At 42.6% G+C, this 24,963-nt stretch overlaps 1 protein-coding gene across 6 annotated transcripts in view; it reads right to left on the bottom strand.

Moving 5' to 3' along the window:
* The window catches only part of angel2 (angel homolog 2 (Drosophila)), a 33,662-nt gene extending 27,382 nt beyond the window's left edge, over window positions 1-6,280 (bottom strand). For 3 of the 6 annotated variants that reach the window (XM_060914203.1, XM_060914204.1, XM_060914208.1), the window contains exons 1-3: window positions 6,098-6,280; window positions 315-727; window positions 29-237 (exon numbers count right to left, since the gene is read on the bottom strand). In XM_060914203.1, coding sequence (XP_060770186.1) covers window positions 29-237; window positions 315-727; window positions 6,098-6,147 — 672 coding nt within the window. In that variant the 5' untranslated portion in view covers window positions 6,148-6,280. The other 3 variants (XM_060914205.1, XM_060914206.1, XM_060914207.1) reach the window with 3 other exon arrangements.
* Window positions 6,281-24,963: the final 18,683 nt, after the last annotated feature.

Below are 24,963 nucleotides of genomic sequence, written 5' to 3'. Positions count from 1 at the left end.
GTGTGGCTGAAATACACAACCCCCTCACATCTGCAGCGTGTCGCTCCAGCTCGGTGATGAGGTTGGCGAATCGATGGTGCCACTCCAACACACGAGGCTTACAGTGTTTGTAAAGGTAAGGGTTGCTGAGAAGTAGCTCTTGCGAGAGAATATTGTAAGACATCACTGAGAAATCGAAGGGTCCAACACTTATGCTTGCAACGCTGTCAGTAAGGTCCTCCCACTGCCTCTTTAACTCTGTAAGAGAATTTATTCATATTAACAAGAATGAATGCGATCACTACACTATAATAGATGTTTCGCCGCACCATCACCTGTTTTATTCCCTGTACTATCCAGGCTTAGGGAAAGTTTCTCAGAAGGAAGCTGTACATCAGTTATGTTGTGCAGAAATGCAAGATTAGGTGCTCGTGTCTCTCTGGAAGCTGAGCGTTTAGGGCTCGGCTGCACACTTTCACTAGAGTGCTCAGACTCCAAGCTCTTTCTCCTTTTAAGAGGAGGTTCTGGATCAGGGTGCTTCATCAGGCCAAGGGAGAGATGAAGGCGTCTTGTGTGATCAATGCTGGGAAACTCACTCCAGATGAAGGGAGAGAGGGGTCTGGGGGAAATGAAGGGTTTTCTGATGGTGATGAGTGGAACTGTGTTTCTCCAGTACAACTGTCTCCAAATCACAGCAGCAGCTGGAGCAAAGCCCACTGCACTCAGGGGTCGGGCAAACATGGGTTGACTGTTAAGACAGAAAAGAGCGACCTCAGATACAGCATTGACTTGGAGGAGAAAAAAAAAAAACACTTTCCTTGCTGCATACTTGCCAACCCTCCCAATTTTGGCGGGAGGCTCCCGATTTTAGCCTCCGTCTCCTGCCTCCCGATCGTATTTGTTAAAAACTGGATAATCTCCCGGTTTTGGGAAATCCCTACCGCCAAGTTAAAAATACTCCCGATTACGTCCAATCAGAATCGTATGAGAAACACTGCTGATGTCAACTGATTTTTAACCAATCAACGAACAGAACGACAGTCACTTCCGTAACGTAGGATTCACCCAGGCTGTCTGACATTTTTTACAAGCAGTCATTCATCATGGCCACTAAACCCAATACCATCTCATCTCATCATCTCTAGCCGCTTTATCCTGTTCTACAGGGTCGCAGGCAAGCTGGAGCCTATCCCAGCTGACTACGGGCGAAAGGCGGGGTACACCCTGGACAAGTCGCCAGGTCATCACAGGGCTGACACATAGACACAGACAACCATTCACACTCACATTCACACCTACGCTCAATTTAGAGTCATCAGTTAACCTAACCTGCATGTCTTTGGACTGTGGGGGAAACCGGAGCACCCGGAGGAAACCCACGCGGACACGGGGAGAACACACAAACTCCACACAGAAAGGCCCTCGCCAGCCACAGGGCTCGAACCCGGACCTTCTTGCTGTGAGGCGACAGCGCTAACCACTACACCACCGTGCAGCCACAAACGGCAAAAATATGAATGCAAATACCAGGTTGCATGGGAGAATTAATTTCCATGGATAAGCAAATGTTTGACCAGCCAGTTACACATTTTAAGGTAAAGATACCTTAAATCAGAATATAATGGACATTTGAGTGTGAAATTAAACTAGTCTTCCCTATCATTTCAGAAACAAACTGTACAACTTCTAAAGTGAAATTTTGTATGACAGAGAATTTGTTTTGATGAGTGTATTTGAATAGTATGGTAGTGTCTTAGTGCTATTTTTTGAATTTATGTTTGAAAGTTTTAAGTGAAAGTTTACAAGTGAATTATCTGGAAAGTGACTGATTTTGATAGAGTTTTGAGGTTTTAGGTGAAAGATTACTAGTGAGTGTATTTTGGTCGGACTAAAACTTTGCATTCGAGTGAATTTCTTTGCGGAGTATAGTTTGATAGTATTTATAGTGCCATTTTTAAATTTTGTTTGAAAACTTTCAGTCAGGGCGGCACGGTGGTGTAGTGGTTAGCGCTGTCGCCTCACAGCAAGAAGGTCCTGGGTTCGAGCCCCGTGGCCGGCGAGGGCCTTTCTGTGTGGAGTTTGCATGTTGTCCGCGTGGGTTTCCTCCGGGTGCTCCGGTTTCCCCCACAGTCCAAAGACATGCAGGTTAGGTTAACTGGTGACTCTAAATTGACCGTGAGTGTGAATGGTTGTCTGTGTCTATTGGCCCTTTTCCACTACCCTTTTTCAGCTCACTTCAGCCCGACACGGCTCGCGTTTTGACTACCAAAAACCAGCACGACTCAGCTCGTTTCAGCCCTGCTTAGCCCCTAAAACTCGCACGGTTTTGGAGTGGGGCTGAAGCGAGCCAAGCCGTGCCGAGTGAGGCTGGGGGCGTGAGCAGACACTCCCCTGTGCACTGATTGGTGAGGAGGAGTGTCCTCACATGCCCACACACGCCCCGCGAGCGCGCTGGGATCTGTAAACACCGCAAACCCGGAAGGAGAATAATTACGAATTACGAGAATTTCTGAAGCCTTATGCGCCTCGCCTCATCTATACGCTCTTGCCAGTATCTGTCCGCGTTGTCGGTGACAACAAGCCACAGCACCAAGACCAGCAACACTAACGACTCCATGTCCTCCATGTTTATTGTTTACTATTCGGGTCGTGAGACTACCGCTTAAAAGGTCACTGATGTCACTGTTTGTGCTGCTTAACGACATCACCTGACGTCCACCCACTTTCGCTAACTCCACCCAATGTGTCCACCCACTTCCAGCCAGCACGGTTCAGCGCGGTTGTAGTCGAAATGCAACTCCAACAGCCCCGCTCAGCCCGACTCAGCCCAACTCAGCACCGCCCGGCTCTGCCCAACTCAGCTGCGTTTGTAGTGGAAAAGCGGCATATGTGTCAGCCCTGTGATGACCTGGCGACTTGTCCAGGGTGTACCCCGCCTTTCGCCCGTAGTCAGCTGGGATAGGCTCCAGCTTGCCTGCGACCCTGTAGAACAGGATAAAGCGGCTAGAGATAATGAGATGAGAACTTTCAGTCAAAGTTTGCAAATGAGCAAATTCCTTTGGTGCATTCCGATAGGATTTCTAGTGCTTTTTAAAAATTCTGTTGGAAAGTGTTTAGTGAGAGAGATGCATTTTAGTCGTAGTAAGACAGTGCGGTATTTATTTAATTGAGTTGTTACGATTTCGGTCAAATTTTATTAAAATGTAATTTATATGTGATAAGGGTTGTTTTACAATCAGGGTACAAAGTTTGTGTCACAGGGGTCCAAAATTCAAATTGATTCAAACTGGTTCTTGTACCAGTTTTTAAGTGAAGGACAAGTTAAAGAACAGATAGGCGTGTGGAATAGTTTGTATTATAACAAGATTAAGTGTAGCTTTAAGCAGGGCTGGGAGAAACAAATGAAGTGATTCTCGGAGAGGACATTTTTTTGACAATTCACAATCCACTACTTCCATAGTGCTTTTAAATATAAGGCTGTAAGCTTTGTGTTAGTTGTCTCTAATATTTATGTCCCAATATCTTGACCACATTTTAGAATGAAAATAATCATTTTAGATATGTTATTTTATATTGAAAAATTAGCTGTCTCGGAGAGGACATTTTTTTTACACAATTACATACTAATTTGATCAAAATAGTCTGAAAACTGGCATTCAACATTAAAACTTAACTATGTTTCCAATGATATGGAACTAAATATTTGTTTTATGGTATAAAGAATGATTGAAGTGCATCCCTTTTGGAGCTACCTGTGGTCAAAAAAGCACTTTTTCTAAATGACACGAGTAATTTTGCTAAATATGACATATATTGCCATACATTCACCAAAAATAACGTTATCACCAATTTTTTTTTGCATGGTAAATAGAGCTATCACAGGGCTACAATAAACAACCAAGTTTATTTAGTCAAGACTTTTGATATTGAAGATAATAAGCGTTAAATGTGATTTTTAGCTTGCGTACCCTGATTGTAAAACAACCCATATTATAGTTCTCTGTAGTTTTACATAAGCTTACAGAAGGAAAACACATTTGATACAATCCAATAATACTTTCATTCACTGCGACTATTTTAAAAAATGATAAACATTCTTCTAAAGCATCACTTGTGTTATTTTCTGTGTATGTACACTACCGTTCAAAAGTTTGGGGTCACTCAGACAATTTTGTGTTTTCCATGAAAAAAGTCACACTTTTATTTACCACCATAAGTTGTAAAATGAATAGAAAATATAGTCAAGACATTTTTCTGGCCATTTTGAGCATTTAATCGACCCCGCAAATGTGATGCTCCAGAAACTCAATCTGCTCAAAGGAAGGTCAGTTTTATAGCTTCTCTAAAGAGCTAAACTGTTTTCAGCTGTGCTAACATGATTGTACAAGGGTTTTCTAATCATCCATTAGCCTTCTGAGGCTACATCCACACGACAACGGCAACGAGATTTTTTTTTTTTAAATATCGCGTCCACATGGGCAATGGATCAGTAAAATTTCAGGTACATATGGCAACGCAACGCTTGCTGAAAACGATGCAATACACATGCCACACCTCTACGTGCACTGTAAGATGGTCCCATTGGAGACACCAGAACAATAGAAGTAGATGCATGCGCATAAACCCCTTCTTCTGTAGCATCAGCCACATAAAGTTTTGATTATTAATCAGTAGCGTAAAACGAAAGACGCGGAAAGAGGAATGAATGGGGGTAGATGGAAGCCGGTACGCCAACATTCTGATATCCTCCAGAATTCTTTAATGGTCCGGAATAAATTGAATGCTACATGTTGATGGATTACTTTGTTCTTCTACGCCCTTTTTGAGGAATGTATTGTCGGACTTAAACCAACATCTGAAGAGGTGAGATCGCTCCTTTTTTTTTCTATTTTTGCTGGCGGGATTGTTTTTGGAAAGCGCACGGGCGGTGCGCGGTTTGGTACTGCTTCCGCAGTGTTTGGACTAAAGACTCTGCCCTAAGGGCTATTCTCTCTCTCTCTCTCACTTTGCACCATTACACAATAAATATTCACAGTGAAAATATTTTGTAAGCGCGTTTCATGAACCAAGTTATAGGATTTGTTGACAACTCGCATCGAGTTCGTTACACTTCTACCCGGTGTGAAGCACTGACAGTCATGTGGTTGTGACGTCATCGTAAACAAATCTGTTCTACTCATCCAGACGACTTCGCAACGGCACCGTTGCCAGATTTTTCCACTCTGGGACCCGTTCTCAAAAGATTTCGTTTTGGGGCACCCAAAACGCCGGTGCCGTGTGGACGCCAGGCCGAAACGATAAACAATTTTATCAGATTCACCTGAATCCGTTGCCGTGTGGACAGGGCCTCAGGCAAAGAGCAAACACATTGTACCATTAGAACACTGGAGTGAGAGTTGCTGGAAATGGGCCTCTATACACCTATGGAGATATTGCACCAAAAACCAGACATTTGCAGCTAGAATAGTCATTTACCACATTAGCAATGTATAGAGTGGATTTCTGATTAGTTTAAAGTGATCTTCATTGAAAAGAACACTGCTTTTCTTTCAAAAATAAGGAAACTTCAAAGTGACCCCAAACTTTTGAACGGTAGTGTATACAATATTCAGGCATGAGATTTTTCAGCTAAAAATCTGATTTAAGACTTCCCTTTCATTGTTATTATATTACAATTCAAGACAAGAGTATTATTTCAGATTTTTCACTCTGAGCTCTCTCATACCTGATGCATGAATCCCATAACCTATCAACAATTCAAAAACTCTTTAATTGTATACATTTCAAATGGTTTGCAATTAATTGGGATCCACTGTTTATCATTTCAACCACACATCAGACCCTCAGCCAGCTGAAAATATCCTTCACGCACTTTTCTCCCCCAGGAGAATTTTGAAAAGTTGGCAAGTATGTTGCTGGAGAACAATTAAGGCAGCAAACATTCGCCAAAACACACCCAAACACCACAAGGACAGGAACTGACAAACTGGCCGAAAGTAGGCAGAAGTAGTAACAGACCACAGAATAATGTAGAGAGACATGTGCAGCTCAGACACCCCAGCAACAAGCGCTGTTAGCCAGTTAGCATGGTCTTAGCTAGCTAGCTAGTATGGCTTACTTCGGGATTGTTGGTGGACCGGCATATTTTACACTCGGGTGACGATACATGCAAAAAAGTCCAGTGTATAAACTAACGATATCGTCTACAATTAAATCGTAATAAACCCAAGTTTGACATGTAACTGATACATTAGCTCATCGAACACGAAAAACAAAACATTAGCAAGTCCCTTGAAAATGACGTCACTACGGAAGCCCAAGTGTAAAACGCAAACACAGCTCTATATAAAACCTGGAGAGCTCAGAGTCTATTCCCTGCTGTAGAGACGAGTGAAGCCGTCTGGCCGCCATCTTACCACTCGCATCGTGTGTATTTGGCTTGTTTTAAACCAGGGCTTTTCAAAGTGTGGGGCGCGCCTCCCCTAGGGGGCGCCAGAGTTCTTCCGGGGGGGCGCAACGTGAGGAAAAATAAACCAGAATAAGTTACTATTGGGGCGGCACGGTGGTGTAGTGGTTAGCGCTGTCGCCTCACAGCAAGAAGGTCCTGGGTTCGAGCCCCGGGGCCGGCGAGGGCCTTTCTGTGTGGAGTTTGCATGTTGTCCGCGTGGGTTTCCTCCGGGTGCTCCGGTTTCCCCCACAGTCCAAAGACATGCAGGTTAGGTTAACTGGTGACTCTAAATTGACCGTAGGTGTGAATGGTTGTCTGTGTCTATGTGTCAGCCCTGTGATGACCTGGCGACTTGTCCAGGGTGTACCCCGCCTTTCGCCCGTAGTCAGCTGGGATAGGCTCCAGCTTGCCTGCGACCCTGTAGAAGGATAAAGCAGCTAGAGATAATGAGATGAGATGAGAAGTTACTATTGTGGACATTTAGCGAACTTCAGCTAGCCTTTACCAGAGACAAAATGGATCGATTTTTAGTACCTAAAGCTACAGTGAGTGAGGAGACAGAGTCTGGGCCAAGCAAAAAAAGAAGGAAGTATGACCACGATTATTTAAAGTTTGGATTTTCATGGACTGGATCTGAAGATGCTCCACTGCCACAGTGTGTTGTCTGCCAAGAGGTGCTAGCTAACGATGCTATGAGATGTTTAAAATGTGTAAAACAAGATGTTTAAAAAAAAAGCACAGATGTTTAAAATATGTAAAACAAGATGTTTAAAAAAAGCACAGATGTTTAAAATGTGTTAAAAAAGATGTTTTAAAAAAGCACAGATGTTTAAATTGTGTAAAACAAGATGTTTTAAAAAAGCACAGATGTTTAAATTGTGTAAAACAAGATGTTTTAAAAAAGCACAGATGTTTAAAATGTGTAAAACAAGATGTTTTAAAAAAGCACAAATGTTTAAAATGTGTAAAAAAGATGTTTTTAAAAAAGCACAGATGTTTAAAATGTGTAAAAAAATGTTTTAAAAAAGCACAGATGTTTAAAATGTGTAAAAGAAAAAAATAATGTGTACAACAACCATTTTTTTTAAATACGAATGGAACATTAAGTATAGCAACAACAAAAATTGTAAGGGGGGGGGCGCTGTTGTTTATTTGCTCTCTGAGGGGGGGCTGACTCTCCCACACTTTGAAAACCCCTGTGTTAAACCATCGTATCTGATCAAACTCGCCCCAAGAAATGTATCTCCTGACTTTTTTCCCCCCTTTCATTATCTCCTCTTATTTTCTCAACTTTATCCCCACATATCTTTATTGTGCTCCGCTTCACTGTTGTTGTTTTTTTTCCCTTTTCCAGTTCAATCTCTGATAATTTTTTGAACGGCTCTTTTACGACTGTAATTATTTCAACAGAGATTATTTCAGTTTTTCTCTTATATAGTGTATCTTTCTCTTTTGTATATTCTTCCTTTCTATCTATCTATCTATCTATCTATCTATCTATCTATCTATCTATCTATCTATCTATCTATCTATCTATCTATCTATCATTCTCACAGTCATGTCTTAACAGTATTTATTGATCATATTAGACGCAAGCTATGCTGGGGTGCTGGAGAGGAGAGTCCTGTCGATAGTCAAACCTCGGATTCAGGAGGAACAATGCGGTTTTCGTCCTGGTCGTGGAGCATGGACCAGCTCTTTACCCTTGCAAGGATACTGGAGGGTGCATGGGAGTTTGCCCAACCGGTCTATGTGTGTTTTGTGGACCTGGAGAAGGCTTACGACCGTGTCCCTCGTGGTGCCCTGTGAGGGGTGCTTCGGGAGTATGGGGTTCAGGGCCCACTACTGCAGGCCATTCGGTTCCAGGACTTTGGTTCACATTGCCGGCAGTAAGTTGGACTCATTCCTGGTGCATGTTGGACTCCGCCAGGGCTGTCCTTTGTTACCGGCTCTGTTCATAACTTTTATGGACAGAATTTCGAGGTGCAGTCAAGTGGCGGAGGGTGTCCGGTTGGGTGGCATCAGGATCACGTCTCTGCTTTTTGCGGATGATGTGGTCCTGCTGTCTTCATCAATCTGTGACTTACAGCATGCGCTGGGACGGTTTGCAGCTGAGTGCGAAGCAGCTGGGATGAGGATCAGCACCTCCAAGTCCGTGGCCATGGCACTCAGCCAGAAACGGGTGGAGTGCCTACTCCAGGTCAGGGGGGAGTTGCTACCTAAAGTGGAGGAGTTTAAGTATCTCAGGGTTTTGTTCACGAGTGAGGGTAAGGGGGAGCGGGAGTTGGACAGATGGATCGGGGCAGCGTCAGCAGTGATGCGGACGCTAAACCGGTCTGTTGTGGTAAAGAGAGAGCTGAGCCAAAAGGCAAAGCTCTCAACTTACTGGTCCATCTACGTTCCCACTCTCACCTATGGTCACGAGCTATGGGTAGTGACCGAAAGAAGGAGATCGCGGATACAAGCGGTAGAAATGAGTTTTCTCCGCAGGGTGGCTGGGCTCTCCCTTAGAGACAGGGTGAGAAGCTTGGTTATTCGGGAGAGACTCAGAGTAGAACCGCTGCTCCTCCATATGGAAAGGAGTCAGTTGAGGTGGTTCGGGCACCTTGTTAAGATGCCCCCTGGACGCCTCCCAAGGGAGGTTTTCTGGGCATGCCCCACCGAGAGGAGACCCTGGGGCAGACCCAGGACACGCTGGAGAGATTACATCTCTCGGCTGGCCTGGGAACGCCTCGGTATTCCCCCAGAAGAGCTGGTGAAGGTGGCTGGGGAGAGGGAAGTCTGGGCTGCTCTGCTTAGGCTGCAACCCGGATCTGGATAGACGCAAGCTGCATGAATACTGTCACAGTGAATTACGTGACCAATAAAAACTGTTAAGACGTGACTGTGAGAATGAAGTGAAAATGGCAAATAACATGAGAAAATAATCCTGTTTCAACAACTGTCCAAAACAGAAAGTAAGTATTGTACAGCCTTTGTGTTGGTATAATTAATTAATTAATTAATTAATTAATTAATTAATTAGAGAGAGAGAAGAAGGGAAAACTATATGAAATAGATACACCGTATAAGAGAAAAACTGAAATAATCTCTGTTGAAATAATTATAGTAGTAAAAGAGCCGTTCAAAAAAAATTATCAGAGGCTGGACTGGAAAAGGAAAAAAAAAAACAATAACAGTGAAGGGGAGTGCTATAAAGGAATGGGGGTAAAAGTGAGAAAATAAAAGGAGGTAATGAAATGGGGAAAAAAAGCCAGGAGATACTTTTCTTGGGGCAAGTTTGATCGAATAGGATGGTTTAACACATATGTGCGATGCGAGTGGTAAGATGGCGGCCAGACTGCTTCACTCTGACGAGCCTATGAGCTCAGTGGTTCAGCTGCAACCTCTTCTCCTTCTTTTGGCTGTTCCTGTTAGGGGTCGCCACAGCAGATAATGTCTCTCTATCCCCTCCTGTCCTCCATATCTTTTTCTGCAGCAACAACCATCCTCATGTCCTCCTTCACCACATCCATAAATCTCATCTTTGGTCTCCCTCTTTTCCTTCTACCTGGCAACTCCATCTCCAGCATTCTTTTCCCAATATACCCTGGATCTCTCCTCCATACATGCCCAAACCATCTCAATCTCACCTCTCTCACTTTTCTCCAAGCCGTCCTACATGCGCTGTCCCTCTAATATAATCATTTCTAATCCTGTCCAACTTTGTCACTCCCAATGAAAATCTCAACATCTTCAACTCTGCTAACTCCAGTTCAGCCTCCTGTCTTTTTGTCAGTGCCACTGTCTCCAAACCATACAACACAGCTGGTTTTACTACTGTCTTGTACAGTGTCTTGCAAAAATATTCATCCTACTTGGTGTTTGTCCTGTTTTGTCGCATTACAAGCTGGAATTAAAACGGATTTGGGGGGTAGCACCATTTGATTTACACAACATGGCTACAACTTAAAGGTGCAAATTGTTGTTTTATTGTGTCACAAACAATAATTAAGATGAAAAAACTGAAATCTGGAGTGTACATAGGTATTCACCGCCCAAAGTCAATACTTTGTAGAGCCACCTTTTACTACAATTACAGCTGCAAGTCTCTTGGGGTATGTCTCTATTAGCTTAGCACACCTAGCCATTGGGATTTCTGCCTCAAGGAAAAACTGCTCCGACTCCTTCAAGTTAGATGGGTTGCATTGGTGTACAGCAATCTTCAAGTTATGCCACAGATTCTCAATTGGATTGAGGTCTGGGCTTTGACTAGGCCATTCCAAGACATTTAAATGTTTCCCTTTAAACCTCTCCAGTGTAGCTTTAGCAGTATGGTTAGGGTCATTGTCCTGCTGGAATGTGAACCTTCATCCCAGTCTCAAACCTTTGGCTGACTCAAACAGGTTTTCCTCCAGAATTGCCCTGTATTTAGTGCCATCCATATTTCCTTCAGTCCTGACCAGCTTTCCTGTCCCTGCAGATGAAAAACATCCCCACAGCATGATGCTGCCACCACCATGCTTCACTGTAGGAATGGTGTTCTCAGGGTGTTGGGTTTGTGCCACACATGGCATTTCCCATGATGGCCAAAAAGATCAATTTTAGTCTCATTTGACCAGAGAATCTTCTTCCATGTGTTTGGGGAGTCTGCCACATGCTGTTGGGCAAACTCCAATTGTGTTTTTTTAAGCAATGTCTTTTTTTTCTGTCCACTCTTCCATAAAGCCCTGCTCTGTGGAGTGTACAGCTTAAAGTGGTCCTATGGACAGATATTCCCATCTCCACAGCCCCTTCATTGTTATCTTTGGTGTCTTTGTTGCATCTCTGATTAATGCCCTCCTTGCCCAGTCTGCGAGTTTTGGTGGGCGATCTTCTCTTGTCAGGTTTGTAGTGGTGCCATATTCTTTCCATTTTGCTATAATGGATTTAATGGTGCTCCCTGGGATATTCAAAGTTTGGGATATTTTTCATGACCCAACCCTGATCCACACTTCTTCACAACTTTGTCTCTGACCTGTTTGGAGTGCTCCTTGGTTTTCATATTGCTTGCTTAGTAGTGTTGCAGAGTCAGGGTCCTTCCAGAACAAGTTGATTTAAACAGACATCATGTGACAGATCACTTGATACTTGATTGCACACAGGTGGATCTTAATCAACTAATTATGCGACTTATGAAGTTAATTGGTTGGACCAGCTCTTATTTAGAGGTTTCATACGAAAGGGGGTGAATACCTATGCATACTCCAGATTTCTGTTTTTTCATCTTAATTATTGTTTGTGACACAATAAAACAACAATTCACCTTTAAAGTGGTTGGCATGTTGTGTAAATCAAATGGTGCTAACCCTCCAAAAATCCATTTTAATTCCATTTTTTTTAACGAGACAAAACAGGACAAACACAAAGGGGGATGAATACTTTTGCAAGACACTATACACTTTCCCTTTTACTCTTGCTGGCAACCTTCTGTCACAGATCACTCCTGACACTCTCCTCCATCCAGTTCTTGCACTCCCTTCTTCACTTCTCTTCTTCACTCACCTTTACTTTGTACAGTTGTCCCCAGATTTTTTAACTCCTCTGCTTTGACCACCTCTATTCCTTGTAGCTGTACCATTCCACTGTCCTCCCCTTCATTCACGCACATGTACTCCATCTTGCTCCTACTGACTTTCATTCCCCTTCTCTCTAGTGCACACCTCCATGTCTCTAAATTTTCTTCCACTTGCTTGCTGTCCTCACTGCAGATCACAATATCATCTGCAAACATCCTTGTCCATGGGGCCTCTTGCCTGATGTCGTCTGTCATTATCATTGCAAACAGGAAAAGGCTTAGGGCTGAGTCCTGGTGCAATCCAACATCCACCTTAAATGGTTCCATCATTCCCACTGCACATCTCACTGCTGTTACACTGTCCTCATACATATCCTGCACCAATCTCACATACTTCTCTGCCACTCCTGATTTCTTCGTGGCTCATGGGATGAGCATGCCGATGAGCTGATTACCTCGTAAGAGTGGAACACCCTTGTGGAGGAGGCTATTGTTCCTGAGCTCCTCCCAGAGGCAGACACAGCAGCAGCAGAGGAGGTCATCGCTCCAGAGCTAGTCCCACAGCCAGTCCCAGAGCCAGCACTCAAGCCCACGCCAGAGCAAGAGCCAGAGCCAGTGCCCGAACCAGAGCTGGAGCCAGCACCTGAGCAAGAGCCAGAGCCAGTGCCTGAACCAGAGCCAGTGCTAACACCAGTGCCAGAGCCAGCGCCAATGCCAGAACCAGCGCCAGGATAGGAGCCAGAGCCAGCGTCTGAGCAAGAGCCAGAGCCAGCGCCTGAACCAGAGCCAGTGCCAGCATCAGCGCCAGAGCCAGTGCCAATGCCAGCGCCAGGGTAGGAGCCAGAGTCAGCACCAGCACCAAAGCCAGCTCCAGAGTCAGAGCCAGTGCCAGTACCAGTGTCAGTGCCAGAGCCAATTCCAGAACCAGTGTCAGAGGCCAACAGGGCGGCCTCTGCCCTAGACTGCTATGAAGACATCATGTCCTGCCACTGCCTGGCTACAAAGATGTAGTCATCGTCCCACTGCCACCTGGCTACGAAGATGTCATTGTCCTGTCGCCACCCGGCTATGAAGATGACGTTGTCCCGCCGCCTGGCTACAAAGACGTCATCATCCCACTGCTGTCTGACTATGAAGACGTTGTCGTCATGCCACTGTGCCCTGACAAGGACAAAAGTGGTACTTAGATGGAGCTCATGTTCAGTCAAGAGCTCAAGCCCATGTCCAGTCTGGAGCCCAAATCCTGTCCAAAGCTCGAGCCCATGTCTGGTCCAGAGCTCAAGTCCAAGTCCTGTTCAAAGCTCGAGCCCAGGTCCAGTCAGGAGCCCATGTCCAGCCCAGAATCCATGTCCAGTCTGGAACCCAAGTCCTGTCCAGAGCTCAAACCCATGTCCAGTCTGGAGCCCAAGCCTGGTCCAGTCTAGAGCTTGAGCCCAAGTCCAGTCCAGAGCTCGAGCCTATGTCCAGTCCGAAGCCCATGACCGGTCCAGCACTTGAGCCCAGGTCCAGTCCAGAGACCAAGTCCTACCCAGAGCTCAAGTACATGTCCAGTCCCGAGTCCAAGTCCTGTCCAGAGCCCAAGCCCATGTCTAGTCCAGAGTCCAGATCCTGTCCAGAGCCCGAGTCCAGTGCCATGTCAGTACAGAGCAGCGCACTGATGACACGGCATCCAGCATCAGGCCCTCATCCCCGGGCCAGGGAGGATGGATTTGAGCTACCGAAGGGAGCTCTTTGAGGGGGTTCTGTCACTCCTGTGCACTTTGGCGTGTGCAACAGATGGACTCTTGAGCACGCTCCAGATGGTGTGTGCGTGTGAGAGTCAGTTTGGATATTGGATATACACACATGCACATTTTTGCTCCATCCCCTTTCCCTCTCCCATAACCATAGGGATATAAGATGCTGGATTTATTCCATTTATCATCAAGATGTGTTTTTAAGCCAAGATGTGACTTTTGTCTTCAGGCTATGATGCATGCAACAATGAGTTATTGACATAAAATGGTATAATATATGCTTTTTTTTATTTTGGGACAGAAAAGCAGAAAAGTACAATTTACAGAACTGCAACATATACTTGACATGATTTAGTACATAATAAATAATAGGTTTCTATCATTACACTGTGTAATTTGTTATATGCTATGCATAAATCCTTGACAATTTTTTAAATGTGTGTTGGTGCACATCTGATTTCCAAAACTTGTTCTCTTATTGCAAAGTAAATAAATTCATTTCACAAAAATGTCGTCCTCAATAGCACATTGCATCCGCTTCAATATGACTCAAAAGTAACAAGGAATTCACACAGGTCGTTTTTTAACACTCAACATCAGGGAGAAATACACAATAGTTAATACAGTACAATACAAGCAAAGGGAAAAACAAACAAACAGAGCATTACATAAATACACAGCTTTTACACAAACATTACAGGTTTTTTTTTTAAAGCTTTATAATGTTCCAGGGTGATTAGCTCTTTAATATATTGTTTTATATATCTGTCAAAAGAAGAAAATATGGGATTCATTTTTAAGAGTTTGCACTTAAGGTATTTTATCAGGAGCAAAATTAAATCACATAGAAAATAAAATCTTTGTTTCCTTTTCAAAGGTAGTGAAACCAAACAAAAGGTTTCCAGAATAGAGTTTAACATCTCTGTCAGCAAAATGCACAGTGGAACCAGAGACCTACTGCCCAAGTCTCTGTGTGTGATGGCAATCCCCAAATAAAAACCCAACAGTCTCCATCTCTGAGTCACAAAACATGCAGTTTACATAAATGTCCAGATTAAATCTTAAGATATTTTTAACTGGGTAATAACCATGAATCAGAATGTTCTTTCACTTTGTTCAGAAGCAGAAATTTGTTGGGTGAAGTCCAAGCTTTTCGGGACTCCACTGGAAGTAAGAATCGGTCCCTTTGGAATAATGCTATTATTTTTCTCAGCTGTTGCAGCTGAACTGTGACAAGTGTGAAAAGTGGTAAGGTCCAGATGATATACCAGTGGATGCATGGAGATGCTTAGGAGAGATAGCAATTGACTTTTTGACTAGATTGTTTACAACCCCGATTCCAAAAAAGTTGGGACAAAGTACAATGTAAATAAAAACAGAATGCAATGATGTGGAAGTTTCAAAATTCCATATTTTATTCAGAATAGAACATATATGACATATCAAATGTTTAAACTGAGAAAATGTATCATTTAAAGAGAAAAATTAGGTGATTTTAAATTTCATGACAACAACACATCTCAAAAAAGTTGGGACAAGGCCATGTTTACCACTGTGAGACATCCCCTTTTCTCTTTACAACAGTCTGTAAACATCTGGGGACTGAGGAGACAAGTTGCTCAAGTTTAGGGATAGGAATGTTAACCCATTCTTGTCTAATGTAGGATTCTAGTTGCTCAACTGTCTTAGGTCTTTTTTGTCGTATCTTCCGTTTTATGATGCGACAAATGTTTTCTATGGGTGAAAGATCTGGACTGCAGGCTGGCCAGTTCAGTACCCGGACCCTTCTTCTACGCAGCCATGATGCTGTAATTGATGCAGTATGTGGTTTGGCGTTGTCATGTTGGAAAATGCAAGGTCTTCCCTGAAAGAGACGTCGTCTGGATGGGAGCATATGTTGCTCTAGAACCTGGATATACCTTTCAGCATTGATGGTGTCTTTCCAGATGTGTAAGCTGCCCATGCCACATGCACTAATGCAACCCCATACCATCAGAGATGCAGGCTTCTGAACTGAGCGCTGATAACAACTTGGGTCGTCCTTCTCCTCTTTAGTCCGAATGACACGGCGTCCCTGATTTCCATAAAGAACTTCAAATTTTGATTCGTCTGACCACAGAACAGTTTTCCACTTTGCCACAGTCCATTTTAAATGAGCCTTGGCCCAGAGAAGACGTCTGCGCTTCTGGATCATGTTTAGATACGGCTCCATCTTTGAACTATAGAGTTTTAGCTGGCAACAGCGGATGGCACGGTGAATTGTGTTCACAGATAATGTTCTCTGGAAATATTCCTGAGCCCATTTTGTGATTTCCAATACAGAAGCATGCCTGTATGTGATGCAGTGTCGTCTAAGGGCCTGAAGATCACGGGCACCCAGTATGGTTTTCCGGCCTTGACCCTTACGCACGGAGATTCTTCCAGATTCTCTGAATCTTTTGATGATATTATGCACTGTAGATGATGATATGTTCAAACTCTTTGCAATTTTACACTGTCGAACTCCTTTCTGATATTGCTCCACTATTTGTTGGCGCAGAATTAGGGGGATTGGTGATCCTCTTCCCAGCTTTACTTCTGAGAGCTGCTGCCACTCCAAGATGCTCTTTTTATACCCAGTCATGTTAATGACCTATTGCCAATTGACCTAATGAGTTGCAATTTGGTCCTCCAGCTGTTCCTTTTTTGTACCTTTAACTTTTCCAGCCTCTTATTGCCCCTGTCCCAACTTTTTTGAGATGTGTTGCTGTCATGAAATTTCAAATGAGCCAATATTTGGCATGAAATTTCAAAATGTCTCACTTTCGTCATTTGATATGTTGTCTATGTTCTATTGTGAATACAATATCAGTTTTTGAGATTTGTAAATTATTGCATTCCATTTTTATTCACAATTTGTACTTTGTCCCAACTTTTTTGGAATCGGGGTTGTAACAAGATCTTGGAAAGTGAGAGTGAGGAGTGGAGAAGTGTACTGGTACCAATATTCAAGAACAAGGGCAATGTCCAGTGCTGCAGTAACTATAGAGGCATAAAGTTGACCAGCCACAGCATGAAATTATGGGAAAGAGTAGTGGAAGCTAGGCTAAGAGGAGAGGTGGAGATATGTGAGCAGCAATATGGTTTCCTGCCAGGAAAGAGTACTACAGATGCAATATTTGCTTTGAGAATGTTGATGGAAAAGTATAGAGAAGGCCAGAAGGAGCTGCATTGTGTGTGTGTGTGTGTGTGTGTGTGTGTGTGTGTGTGTGTGTGTGTGTGTGTGTGTGTGTAGATTTAGAGAAGGCATATGACAGGGTGCTGAGAGAGGAGTTGTGGTACTGCCAGGAAATCCCGCAGCTGACCCAGACAGGTTCTGGAGGCTTGGCGTCTTCCAGGTCAGCATAAAAGAAGGCACATTGCAGGTTGAATCCCCTTGGGTGATATTCCTCTTTATCATAGGGTGCTGGGGTGTCTATTCCAGAAAGCTGCTGGAAAAACATGGCTAGGGGCTGAGGCACGGAAACCCGGGAATGGTGTAGAGGGGCATGCTGGTTCAATTCTACTACATCCATGTCTTGGCAAAATATTCTGTCAGCTGGGTGAAGTATTCAACCAGGGATGGTTGAAGATGGATGTATGTGCAGTAGGTGTTGTTTATTAATAAAAGTGAAAACAGGTAAACAATCCAGAACGGCAGGCAAAATTATAAACAGTACAACAGGCAATAGGTTGAGTGAGGCACAGACTATCCTAGGCGCAAGCAGAATTAAACTCAAGAAACAGGAAATCAGGGATCAGGAAACCAGGAGAACAATCAGGAAACCAGGAGAACAATCAAGAAAATAAGGCTTGGTAATGTGTCAACAACACAATACTTTGCAAAGTGAGTGTGCTTTCACAGTCCTTATATAGGCACGCTGATTGCGCCTTAATCCTGTGCAGGTGCGAATTGTTAGCGCGCAAGCGAGAGTCAGTTTGGAGCATGTGCTGTCTGCTGCATGCGTGCTTGCGAGTCCGTCTGTTGCGCACGACAAAGCACGCAGGTGTGACACCATTGGTATTTTTTCTCTTGTAAATATGAGTGAAGAATATCTAATGAAGTTTTGGTAGCCTTTCAGGTGTTCAACGTGTCTTTCTCTTTCCCAGCGAACAAAGAAATGCTTCTGCGCATGCACAGCAGAAAACTTTCTCATTGGATATTCGTATCAGCTCTGATGTGTGATGTCATGTTGTCTTGACAACCATGCAATATTGTAAACCATATTCAACGCTTATTCTCCATTGGGTAGAGTGACGTAATACACGTAGGATAAGCGATATGATAACAATATTGCATGCTATCAAACCAAATGAATGAAACCCACTAGAAGGGAAGAGAATACATGTTTTTATTCCATCAAAAAAGTGTCCTGTATGTATAATAATGTGAAATATTTTACAGTGAAATAATATTTTACAGCTTATGTTAGTCCTGTGTGCCAGTGAGCTACCAGCAACAGCCAGCAGATGGTGCAGTGTTTATAACATTCTTTTTGACAGTGGCGTTTGAGTCAGCTTGCCTTTGTCACAACTTTGTCACAAAATGCAGCAGAGTTCTAGTGCTCTACTGCATTTCAGTGCTATATCTCACTGCACACAAAATGCGTGTAGGCTTTCTCGTCTTTTATGGGCATTATTATGTCATTAAAGACCAAGAGTTAATGTTCAACACTGCGCTAGGGATACAACGTACTAACTACAAACTATTCATGTCATGTAATTTCTATTAAACTGCATGTGCTTGGATCTATGTGCAGAGTTTTATCAGCCTGTACTATACATTCTTGGATAGTCCAGTCACTTCGGCAACTATACTGCAATGTTAGGGTCGGTACTGCTCTACCTGGACCACAGAGTAAAGCCTCCATTGCAATGATGAGGCTTCTAATACTTTCTGTTATGTTTCTGCATGTAGAGAGTAAATTGACCTTAAAACAGACACGTGCCTTTGCCTCTAGTGGACAAAGTTCAGCGTGATAGAGCAGGAACTTCATTCTTGTGTTGACTCCTGTCAGAATACTTTTACATTCCAGGTCAGTCCTCAGTGTGTACATGTATTTATTTTAGCCTATATAGTTCAAAGGGAGCAAAAATATGTATACTGTATATTCCACAAGTAGATGGTAGCCCTGTTACTAAGAATTTTAGACTATTTATTAAATGATAATGTACAATACAAGCAGATTTATTGCATGATGCTTTGGGATGAACAAGGTAAATGATACACATACAAAAAATATACACAGACAATTTATATATATATATATATATATATATATATATATATATATACAGTGGTATGCAAATGTTTGGGCACCCCTGGTCAAAATTGCTGTTACTGTGAACAGTTAAGCAAGTTGAAGATGAAATGATCTCCAAAAGGCATAAAGTTAAAGATGACTCATTCCCTTAATATTTTAAGCAAAAACAATTTTTTATTTTCATCTTTTACATTTTCAAAATGACAAAAAAGGAAAAGGGCCCGAAGCAAATGTTTGGGCACCCTGCATGGTTAGTACCTAGTAACAACCCCTTTGGCAAGTATCACAGCTTGTAAACACTTTTTGTAGCCAGCTAATAATCTTTCAGTTCTTACCTGGGGGATTTTCGCGCATTCGTCCTTGCAAAAGGCTTCCAGTTCTACAAGTTTCTTGGGCTGTCTTTCATGCACTGCTCTTTTGAGATCTAGCCACAGATTTTCAATGATGTTTAGGTCAGGGGACTGTGAGAGCCTAGGCAAAATCTTCAGCTTGTGCCTCTTGAGGTATTTCATTGTAGATTTTGAGGTGTGTTTTGGATCATCATCTTATTATAAGACTCATCCTCTTTTTAACTTCAACTTTTTTACAGATGGTGTGATGTTTGCTTCCAGAATTTGCTGGTATTTATTCGAATCCATGCTTCCCTCGACCAATGAAATGTGCCCTGTGCCACTGGCTGCAACACAGCCCCAAAGCATGACCGATCCACACCCATGCTTCAGAGTTGGAGAGGTGTTCTTTTCCTGGAATTTGGCACCCTTTTTTCTCCAAACATACCTTTGTACATTGTGGCCAAAAAGTTCTATTTTGATTTCATCAGTCCACAGGACTTGTTTCCAAAATACATCAGGCTTATTTAGATGTTCATTTGCAAACTTCAGATGCTGAATTTTGTGGCTAGGATGCAGGAAAGGTTTTCTTCTGATGATTCTCCCATGAAGGTCATATTTGTTCAGGTGTCGCTGCATAGTAGAACAGTGCACCACCACTCCAGGGTCTGCTAAACCTTTCTGAAGGTCTTTTGCAGTCAAACAGGGTTTTTTATTTGCCTTTCTAGCAATCCAATGAATAGTTCTTTCAGAAAGTTTTCTTCATCTTCCAAACCTCACCTTGATCTCCACTGTTTCTGTTAACTGCCATTTCTTAATAACATTACAATCTGAGGAAACAGCTACCTGAAAACACCTTGCTACATTCTTGTAGCCTTCTCCTGCTTTGTGAGCATCAATTATTTTATTATTCAGAATGCAAGGGAGTTGCTTAGAGGAGCCCATGGCTGTTGATTTGAGGGACAAGTTTGAGGAGTCAGAGAATTTATACAGCTTTGAAATCTGCATCATCTGACCTTTCCTAACGAAGAATTTGAACAAGCCACAGCTCAATAAGCTAATTAAGGTCTAGAACCTTGGTAAAAGTTACCTGAGAACTCAAATGTATTGGGCTGCCCAAACTTTCACATTGTGTTCCTTTTCTTTTTTCACTCTCCAATTGTACAAAACAAAAATAATACACAGATCTTGCAGAAAACACTGAAAAGAAATGCATCGTCTTTACCTTTATGCCTTTTGGTGATCAGTTCATCTTCTGCTCACTCAACTATTCACAGTAACAGACATTTTCAGTAAGGGTGCCCTAACTTTTGCATGCCACTGTGTGTGTACACACACACACACACACACACACACACACACACACACACACACACACACAGACGAACAGACATACACAGTGGTACAAAAAAGTATTTCCCCTCCCTGATCTCCTTATGACCTTTAGCACTAAATGCTTCTGATAACTAACGGATTTTTCATGTGGCTGTGCAGGAATTCTGGTCCACACTTCTTTGCAAAATTGCTTTAAATCAACCACACGAGAGGGCTTTTCAGGATGAACTGCTAGTTTAAGGTCCTGCTGCAGCACCTCAAAGGGGTTCAAGTTAGGACATTGACTAGGCCTCTCCAAAACCTTCAAATTATTGCTTTTGAGCCAATCAAAGGTGAAATTGCTCTTCTGCTTCAGATCATTGTCTTGCTGCATAACCCTTACTACACTTGAGCTTCAGATCACAGAGTGCTGACCGGATATTCTCCTTCAGGATTTTCTTTTTGAGAGCAGAATACATGATTCCATCAATTATGGCAAGTCACCCAAAAAGAGCAAAGCATCCATGCACCATCTGACTACCACCACCATGTTTCACATATTCTTAGCATGGAATGCTGAGTTAGCTTTACATCAGATATAATGGAACCTATGTCTTCCAAGAAGTTCCATTTTCAACTCATCAGTCCACAGAATATTATCCCAAAAAAGCTTCAGGGGCCATCAAGGTGTTTTTTTTTTGTTTGTTTGTTTTTTTCAAAAGTGAGATGAGATTAGATTCAACCTTCCTGACAGTAATCAAGCCTAGGTATGTCTTGTCTAACCGAATCCAGTTATCCATTAAATTTGGTTAGTTGGTTGATTAACAAATTGGGCAATTATTTTTTCACCACAAAAGGCCAGTTTGTGTTGGATAAACTTTTTTGTCAATAAATATAAAGATCTTTGAAAAACTGTACTTTGTGTTTTTTTTTTATTTATTTGAAGATCTGAAAAAAATTGGGTGTGATAAATATGCAAAAATAAAAGAAATCAGGAAGAGGGAAGATACTTTTTCATGGCAGCGTGTGTGTGTGAGAAAGCATGCATGTGTTTTCTGTTCTTTCTTTTCCATTGTTGTTTTAAAGGTCTTGCTCACATGTGCCCAGCTGCTCATTTCTGTTCTTATTGACACTTCAGTGATCCTAAAACAAAATAACAAAGGATTACTAGAAGTAACTTCCTTTACACATGCAAACAAGTATGAAACAACTCTTACAAAAACAACTATTAAAAAATTAACAAATAAATGAATCAATACATTAATGAAATAAATTAATAAACAATACATTTGCAAAAAATGTTTGTGTGTAGACTAAAAGCCAAATAGTAAATTAAATCCATTTTAAACCAGAACAGCACTTGGTAGAGTGCATACCTCTGCCAAGCAACATATTATCAACATCAAAATCAAATCAAATGAATTTAGGATAATACTAAATCTGTAGGCGGCATGGTGGTGTAGTGGTTAGCGCTGTTGCCTCACAACAAGAAGGTCCGGGTTCGAGCCCCGTGGCCGGTGAGGGCCTTTCTGTGCAGAGTTTGCATGTTGTCCGTGTGGGTTTCCTCCGGGTGCTCCGGTTTCCCCCACAGTCCAAAGACATGCAGGTTAGGTTAACTGGTGACTCTAAATTGACCGTAGGTTTGAATGGTTGTCTGTGTCTATGTGTCAGCCCTGTGATGACCTGGCGACTTGTCCAGGGTGTACCCCGCCTTTCGCCCGTAGCCAGCTGGGATAGGCTCCAGCTTGCTTGCGACCCTGTAGAACAGGATAAAGCGGCTAGAGATAATGAAATGAGACTAAATCTGTACATCAAAATCCATTCACTACGTTTTGAATTACAGTGGTGCTTGAAAGTTTGTGAACCCTTTAGAATTTTCTATATTTCTGCATAAATATGAACTAAAACATAATCAGATTTTCACACAAGTCCTAAAAGTAGATAAAGAGAACCCAGTTAAATAAATGAGACAAAAATATTATACTTGGTCATTTATTTATTGAGGAAAATGATCCAATATTACATATCTGTGAGTGGCAAAAGTATGTGAACCTCTAGGATTAGCAGTTAAAGGAGTACGCCACCCCCAGGTGAAATTGAGTCAGTCCCTGCAGTCCCTAGAGTTGGATGAGTGAGCCAAAGCGTTTTGTAGCCGACCCAGCCATTGCCCTGATCTAGAAACGCCCCGGTTAGCTTTAGCTTAGCGTAGTCGCTGTAATCCGGCGTGTCCAGCTAACATGTCGTTGCAAAAGTGAATCAAATAACTCAAGATTTTTTATAATTATTTCTCATGATCTGTACATTCACATTGAGTACGCATATCAATGCAAATTAACATGAAGGGATTTACTAGACCAATTTATATAAGGAACTATTTTCGGCCACAGCACAGGCAATGCACCGCTGCAGGCGCAAAGACACCACGCAGCACCTGAAAACCCTCAACTTCTGTCAATACACCAGCGTGACGACTAAGTTCTCTGCTACTAGGCTGACACTGACAGGTGTGCTTTCTCAAGTTGTATTAGCTAGGTTGGTTGGGGACTGATTTGAGGATTTTGCCTACAGTCTTGAGAGTTGGTATCAATGCCCATGTACTAACGTTATGTCAGTTGGGTAAAAATCTTTGGTTGGATGGTCTATTATATAAACTTTACATGAACAGTGACTTCTTTGCAACCTTCTTATCAAACTTTGCAGTACACGCGAGTCAACAGAGCGATTGTATGCTGTAACCAAGCCCCACAATTATTTCATGCCACAGGTAACGGTAAAAGGTAAACTCGTCGTATTGTCAATAGAGTGAAACGGTGATGAAGTTATACAATAAAACTGGAAGCGACAATGTGAGTTGGACTAACGGGAAGTTTCAGTTATAACGTTAGCAATGAATAACCCAAGGAAGGAGGGATAGAAATTATACTTACAGGCATGGATGATGAACTCTGTTCTGCCTCTGTACTGAAAATGGATGGAACGGCCGTATCCTTCAGATGTAGCAACACCTTTCTCGTAGCATACTGCATTTTTTCTTCGTAGTCCTCCGGTTTGAAATGCTCATCGCAAACACGATATTGATTGATTTTATCCACTGGTGTTGTTGCAGGAATGCCGAGGGCTGCAAGCCAAAGATTTCTTCGTTCCACTGGTTTTGGAATTCTGTGAAACATTATGTTCGTGTACGTCCTCTGCTTGTTATTGCAGCCCTTCACACAGCAAATAACCATTTTTCCTCAGTAGATGTGAAACTAACTTCAAACTACTTACGTAACAACCTTACTACAACTTCTTCTCTTCTCCTCTTACCGCAACTACATGCTGGTAACACTGGTGTATTGACAGAAGTTGTGGTGCTGCGTGGTGTCTTTGCGCCTGCAGCGGTGCTTTGCCTGTGCTGTGGCCGAAAATAGTTCCAGATATAAATTGGTCTAGTAAATCCCTTCGTGTTAATTTGCATTGATATGTGTACTCGATGTGAATGTACAGGTCATGAGAAATAATTATAAAAAATCTTGAGTTATTTGATTCACTTTTGCAACGACAATGCTAGCTGGACACGCCGGATTACAGCGACTACGCTAAGCTAAAGCTAACCAGGGCGTTTCTAGATCAGGACAATGGCTGGGTCGGCTACAAAAAGTTTTGGCTCACTCATCCAACTCTAGGGACTGCAGGGACTGACTCAATTTCACCTGGGGGTGGCGTACTCCTTTAATTTGAAGGTGAAATTAGAGTCAGGTGTTTTCAATCAATGGGATGACAATCAGGTGAGAGTGGGTACCCTGTTTTATTTAAAGAACAGGGATCTATCAAAGTCTGATCTTCACAACACATGTTTGTGGAAGTGCATCATGGCACAAACAAAGGAGATTTCTGAGGACCTCAGAAAAAGCGTTGTTGATGCTCATCAGGTTGGAAAAGGTTACAAAACCATCTCTAAAGAATTTGGACTCCACCAATCCACAGTCAGACAGATTGTGTACAAATAGAGGAAATTCAAGACCATTGTTACTCTCCCCAGGAGTGGTCGACCAACAAAGATCACTCCAAGAGCAAGGCGTGTAATAGTCATTGAGGTCACAAAGGATCCCAGGGTAACTTCTAAGCAACTGAAGGCCTCTCTCACATTGGCTAATGTTAATGTTCATGAGTCGACCATCAGGAGAACACTGAACAACAATGGTGTGCATGGCAGGGCTGCAAGGAGAAAGCCACTGCTCTCCAAAAAGAACATTGCTGCTTGTCTGCAGTTTGCTAAAGATCATGTGGACAAGCCAGAAGGCTATTGGAAAAATGTTTTGTGGATGGACGAGACCAAAATCGAACTTTTTGGTTTAAA

The sequence above is a fragment of the Neoarius graeffei genome, chromosome 2 (assembly GCF_027579695.1).
Source record: "Neoarius graeffei isolate fNeoGra1 chromosome 2, fNeoGra1.pri, whole genome shotgun sequence".
NCBI lineage: Eukaryota > Metazoa > Chordata > Actinopteri > Siluriformes > Ariidae > Neoarius > Neoarius graeffei.
This window is presented reverse-complemented; position numbering and strand designations above follow the sequence as displayed.